At 40.7% G+C, this 6,676-nt stretch overlaps 1 protein-coding gene across 1 annotated transcript; it reads left to right on the forward strand.

Annotated features, from left to right (window-relative positions):
* Positions 1-2,912: 2,912 nt before the first annotated feature.
* LOC118570253 (diazepam-binding inhibitor-like 5) lies at positions 2,913-3,567 on the forward strand. Its single transcript, XM_036168637.1, is given in 3 exon segments — positions 2,913-3,000; positions 3,393-3,491; positions 3,494-3,567. Coding segments are annotated over 3 exon segments (261 nt in total).
* The last annotated feature ends 3,109 nt before the right edge of the window (positions 3,568-6,676 follow it).

Below are 6,676 nucleotides of genomic sequence, written 5' to 3' on the forward strand. Positions count from 1 at the left end.
GCTTATGTCCTACTTTAATAACTCTAGCCTTTAAGACATCTTTAAGTAAATGTACAAACATTTGTTTTCTATTTCCTTGGCCCACACCACTTATTTTTACACTTGTTCACAAATATTTTTTACCATGCATCTTCTTTTTTGTTTACACTTACCACTTTTACTCTCAAGCTGTACTCACCACAGCTTACACTTTTTCAAGTGCACTCCTTTTTTCCGTGGTGTCCATCATGGACTCCTCTGTACCTGCCCCCTCACTGGGTGCCACTTGTCAGATCTTGCCGACAATCAGTGTAGAGGTGTGTGGATTGTGGAGACAATGAAGAAAACAAAAAAGAGTCGAGAGGTCTGCCGGTCAGTGCTGGACAGCCCCGAGTTTATTTCACATCCAGCTTATATCCAGATTGGAAGGACCGAGGTAGAGCAATGCACAGCGCAGGCATTCACCCACTATCTATCCCGTCCTTGAGTCAAGGAGCAGGCAGTTTCATTTTCTACGTCGATGTACCTCTGGCTAGTGTTAGCAGCCTGCGTCTAGCTAGACAGTGTGTTCCTTCCTTTCTCACAGCCCTGGAGCAAGCAAGTTTGAATTCTATTTACTCAGAATAAACTTCAGATTCGAACTGGGAGACTGAGTCAGTTGTGGGCTCCCACACATCTGGTGGCTCACAATCTCTTATAAATCCAGCCTTTTCTGGCCTCTACCTGCACACATGTGGCATACACTCACACATACAGAATAATTAGAAATAAAACAAGAAAATAGGAATTTAAAGTGTGGAAAGACCCAGGAAAGGTCAAAGGTGTGAACACGGATGAGTGAAGGCAAGGCTCTTCCTCCACTCTCCTCTTCACAGCTATTTCATTCACTTCTTTTTTAACCTCTCAGGAGTCATGTGAGGAGAATTCTAAGTGCTCATGAGAACACTCCAAGAAAATAAGACAAGAGTCTTGTGACCTGTTTCTTCAAACCATGAAATTGTTCTTTTAATGTGTTTTTGTGCTCCCCCCCAGATGTAGCAGATAGGAGGGAGTTTACTGCAGATCACTCATTATTGCTTGCTGTTGTTATTCATTTAAATGTTTGAACTGTCATTTTTGCCATTGTTAAAAAACATGTTTTTACCAAGTACTGCTCGTCCTTGTGATGGTGTACAACTTGAACTCATAAGAACTCATGATCTTTCTTAACCCTAACAGTATAAATTGTCTGAGGCTCTGAATAAAGTTGGCTGTTGCATGAGACTTTAGCCTGCCTCATTACTGGCTCCATCCTCCCAGGTCCTGTACCCTTTAGACTGGTGACAGAAAAATACCATCTCTTATCCAGGACAAGAAGGCAATCTACATAATCTCATAAATGTGCATAAAATAAACATTTTTTAGAAGAAACAATGCAAAGGAACAGTGTGCACAGTTCTTAACACTAGCCAGGTGTGGTGGTGCACTCAGCACTTGGGAGGTAAAAACAGAGGCAAAAGGGTCTCTGTGAGTTGGAGGCCAGCCTGGTCTATGTAATGAGTTCCAGCCAGCTAAAGCTACATAGTGAGATCCTATCTCAAAAAAGAAAAGGCAGCAGCTTCTTTTTCAGAGATCGAGAATTAGGAAACTACAAAGTCAGAGTTCATCATATTAGCATAGACATGTAACATGAGACCACATGCCAGATTCATTTCTCAGCATTACTGACATGTCTCATAAATACAAATGTTGTGGTACCACCGTAAGACTCCATGGACCTCTGTGATGGATCTGCTATGGTGTAAGTGGCTGAGTCATCTCACCAACTCTTTGTTGTTTTTGTTTTATGTTTTATGGTGCTGGAATTGAATCCAAGACTTCTCACATGTCAGACAAATAAACACTCTTAAGATAAAACCCTCAGCCCTGTTGTTGTTTTTTTTAACAGTAATTTAAAAAATAAGCCTAATCCTTAGTGCATAATTTCTTTGAAAATAGACATTAGCTAAATTTAGCCTGTAAGACTTAGTTTGCCAACTGCTGCAAGGAAAATATTTAGATGAAAATTAGAATTATTTGGCCCAAAGAAGTGTTAGGTTGAGAAACTATTACTAGAAACAGGGCTACAACAAGTTTCCTAAAGGCACAGTACACCTTTCTCTTGAAGGTACTGTGTGGTCTTATCACATATATTTGGACTGACAAGTAGAGTTCTTTCCTTGCTTATTCTGAGTGTAGTATGCACAGGAGCAAACAGAAAATTCCAAATGGAACTTTCACCACCCTTTTGACCTCTGTCCCATCAGAGCATGTTAAGCAGCAATCCAAGAAACTAAACCTTTCCTTCTATACTACGTGGGAGAAATATGTATGTGTATAGGCACATATGTATAAGAAACAGACTTTCATATATAATGATGATTATGTAAGACATACATCAAATACACAAATAAATGTGTGTGCGTTCACATAGTTCCTTTGTCCACCAGTCCTTCTTTTGCAATTTACTTATTTATTTTATGCAAATTATTTTGCCTGCATGTATGTATGGACACCATGTGTGTGCAGTCCTTGAGGCAGTCAGAAAAGGCTATCAAATCCCCTGGAACTCGAGTTACATATGGAGCTATATATACATCATGTGGGTAGTGAGAATGAAACCCAGACCTCTGAAAGAGCAGCAAGTGCTCTTAACTATTGAGCCATCTCTCTAGCCTACTACTTTTGTGAAGCAAAATTTTCACATATTAGAAAAAATATGGAAGGGCCCTACTGTGTGCAAGTCATGGTTAAAAAAAAACAACAACCAAAAAACCCTGTTATGTACAAGGTCAAATCAAAACTCTGTGAAACTCTTAATTCTTGGGGAGACAGTCAGCATCTGCCTTATAATCAGAAGACCTGCACCAGGTGTCACCTATACATGATAGAGGGGCCCAACATTGGGTACACCAATGAGCCATGTGGAATTTGAAATGGCACTCACTTCGCTCAAGCAGCTGAAGGGTCCTGTAAGTAAAAAGAGGAAATTGCTGATGTACATCTTCTATATAGCAAGCTTTCTTGTCAGACTATCTTTGCATCACCAGCCCCCAAATATCAACAAAAACTTATTAATTATGAAAGCTTGGCCATTAGCTTAGGCTTGTCCCACTAGCTCTTATAACTTAAATTAACCTGTCTCTATTAATCTACATTCTGCTGTGTGGCTTGGTTATATCTGATCTGTACCACATGCCCAACTTCTTCAGAGTCTCTTCTTCTCTCTCTGGCATAATCTGTGCACCTAGATTCCTCCTCCTCTTTCTCTCTCTCCCCAGAAATCCTGCCTATCTCTCTTGCCTAGCTATTGGCCATTTAGCTCTTTATTAAACCAATCAGAAGACACCGTAGGCAGAGGCATATCTTTACAGAGTAAACAATTATTCCACAACACTTCTATAAACAGACTACCCAGGGTGACTACAACATCCCTGTCCCTCCAGCCACAGATAAGGGCACCAAGGCCAAGTGAGAGGCATGAAATGTGAATAAAGAATGCTGAAGATGGATATGATGAGAATTTGTGTTGCCAATATGGAAGATTTGAAGAAAGCTGAGGCTGGATAAGGACTCTTTGGCAAACAGAAGGAAGAAGCATGTCTCCATTTGTGGGGAATGGGCTTATGAAGAGAGACTGGTGGCTGAACAAACACTGAAAAGGAAGAAAGAGTAGCTGGAGTATCAGTAAGTCATTGGATCTGAGAAAGAAAGAGAAGATATGATATAGTCTAGTGGAGCAGGCATGGTCACTCCTGGCACCGGGCTACACCTTCATAGGGTACTGAGGACACAAAGTCATATAGTCAGAGGTCTCACTGGTGCTTTATAGAGCAGTGTTCCTGTCACCAGGATACACAGAACGCATTTGATCTATCAGTCAATCATCTTGGAGAGAGTTCTTCATAAATGCATACATTTAGATTAATTAATCTTATTGTCAAGCAGGTAGCACTGCCAGCTACAAGTAGATTTCAGGTGTGCTGATCATCTTACAGAACATGGAAGTTACAAAGAGATTATGGTAACAACTTGGATGGATGAACAAATGGGTCAGCTAGAAATGAATGGATTGATTTGTCTAATATTAGAACTGAGCCCTATTTAAAAAAAACAAACAAACCCTGCCTGGACTAAATAATTCAGTTCTTGCTGAAGCTTTCAAGAATTTAAAACCTTTGGGGGTTGGGGATTTAGCTCAGTGGTAGAGTGCTTGCCTAGCAAGTGCAAGGCCCTGGGTTCGGTCCTCAGCTCAAAAAAACAAAAACAAAAACAAAAAACCTTTGGAGTTCTAAATCTTTTCATGTATTTTCCAGTCTTCTGCCTCTGGAGAATTACAAGAGGTATGAAAATACACTCTCATAGAGCTGCATTCCTAGAGGTTTATGGTTTCTCAGGAGACTACATATACTGTCCTGTAAGGTAAGATTTTCATGCTATCCCAAAGAACTATTGTAGAGAAACTGTCAGCATGAAAATCTTCAGCAACTTCATGGTCTATGGTTATGAAGAACAGCTAGAAACAACATACAATGCTTCTCCTTATGTCCATCAAGAGACTGAATTGTGTGACTTGAGTAGATGGCATAAGGATAAGCTAAGCATCCAGTACAGAGGGTAGAGCAAAGACAACAATGGCCATTGTGGTACAAGACTGTAATCTTAGCATTCAGGATATGAAGGCCAGTGGTTCATCCTTGACCACATAGCAAGTTCAAGATCAACCTGGGCTACATGAGCCAGGGAGGCTTAGGGACCAAGTTTGTTCTTTTTTATAAGAACTCACTTTCTTAGCCAAGTGTGGTGGCACATGCCTACAGTCCTTGGTATGGGAAGTGGGAGAAGAAGGATCAGGAATTCAAAGTTAGTCTGGCTACAGTAGATCCTGTCTTTAAAAAGCTACTCTTAATAGAACTAAGGTGGGTGCCACAGAACTGCATTAATCCCTCCTAAAGGCAGTGTCCCTAAGGATCTAATTACCTCACATAATGTTCCAACTCTCTCTCTCTCTCTCTCTCTCTCTCTCTCTCTCTCTCTCTCTCTCTCGCTCTCTCTCTCTGTCTCTCTCTTTTGGTTTTTTTGAGACATAGGTTTTCTGTATAGTTCTGGCTGTCCTGTAACTTGCTCTGTAGACCAGGCTAGCCTCAAACTCACAGAGATCTGCCTGCCTCTACCTCCAAAGTGTTGGAATTAAAGGCATGTGCCACCACTGCCTGGCTGTGTTCCAACTCTTAATGGTCCCTAGCACCTCCCAACACCACCACCTTAGGAAACAAGCTTCTCAGACCATGTAGAGGTGCTTCCTTTCTATATTTTCCTGTTTAAAAGAATATGGTGGCATGGACAGCATCCTGGGATGGGTCTGAGGGCTCATGTTTGGTGGGACAGTCATCATTGGTAAATGGTCTAGCATGTGCAAATTTATTCCAGGAGCAGGTCACAGTAGTATTGTCCAAGAAAAAGAGGGTCCATCACTGCCATCATTGGATGGGTGTCCATATTGGGCTATGAAATCACACAAGGATAAAGAGAACCCAGGGAACTAAAAGGAAGTTGTTGTACAATACTATTTTAAGATGTGTTACTTTTGTTTATGTTGTATTTGTTTAACTCTGTGAAGCAGTGTTACTTTGTCTAAAACATGTGATCATCTCATAAAGAGCTGAATGGCCAATAGCTAGGCAGGAGAAAGGATAGGTAGGGCTGGCAGACTGAGAAAATATATAGAAGGAGAAATCTGAGGGTGGGGGGAAAAGAAGTAGCAAGAAAAGAAGGAGGAATCCAGGGGCCAGTCACCCAGGAACACAGCAAGCCACAGAGTAAGAGTAAGATTTATGGAAGTAAGAGAACAGGAAAAGCCCTGAGGCCAAAGATAGATGGATAATTTAAGTTAAGAAAAACTGGCTAGCAACAAGCCAAGCTAAGGCTGAACATTTATAATTACAAATAAGCCTCAATTTGTGATTTATTTGGAAGCTGGATGGTGGACCCACCAAAAGAGTAAAAAACAAACATCAACAGGAAGTGAACTGTCATCCCCAAGAAGAAAGTGCAGAGGACAGGTTGTGTTCCTGGTGAGGAAGCTGCTGTTATCAGTCAAATGCTGAGCTTAACCTCCTGGCTGTTTGTGGACATCATTTTCCACACTCTCTGTGCTTGCTACCCCAGCAGTTTTTCTTTTCCATAAATAGAGAGCTATCAGGGAGTTGGGTATAAGAGAGGTCACAATTACATGTAGACATGTTACTCTAACAAGCAGGTGGTACAATTTTGGGTCATCTAGAAATGGCTGATTTAATATTTGTTTTAGTTTTCTAAAGTAATCAAAAACATTTCGTCTTATAGTGTGAGAAGGAAGACAGAGAAAGATTAAACAAAATTAGTTTTGCTCACAATAGGAAAAATGGCAAACCTATGTTTTTAAATATAATGGTAATTTTTTCCAATCCAAATAAGCATCTAAAGATGTCCAAATCTACTTTTAATTTGCTTTTTTCCTCTACTTTACTTTACTTTCCACCCTAACTCCTACATCTATACACACACACACACACACACACACACACACACACACACACACACACACACACACACACACACACACCACATACATACACACACACACACACACACACACACACACACACACACACACACACACACACACACACACATAAAA

The sequence above is a fragment of the Onychomys torridus genome, chromosome 19 (assembly GCF_903995425.1).
Source record: "Onychomys torridus chromosome 19, mOncTor1.1, whole genome shotgun sequence".
NCBI lineage: Eukaryota > Metazoa > Chordata > Mammalia > Rodentia > Cricetidae > Onychomys > Onychomys torridus.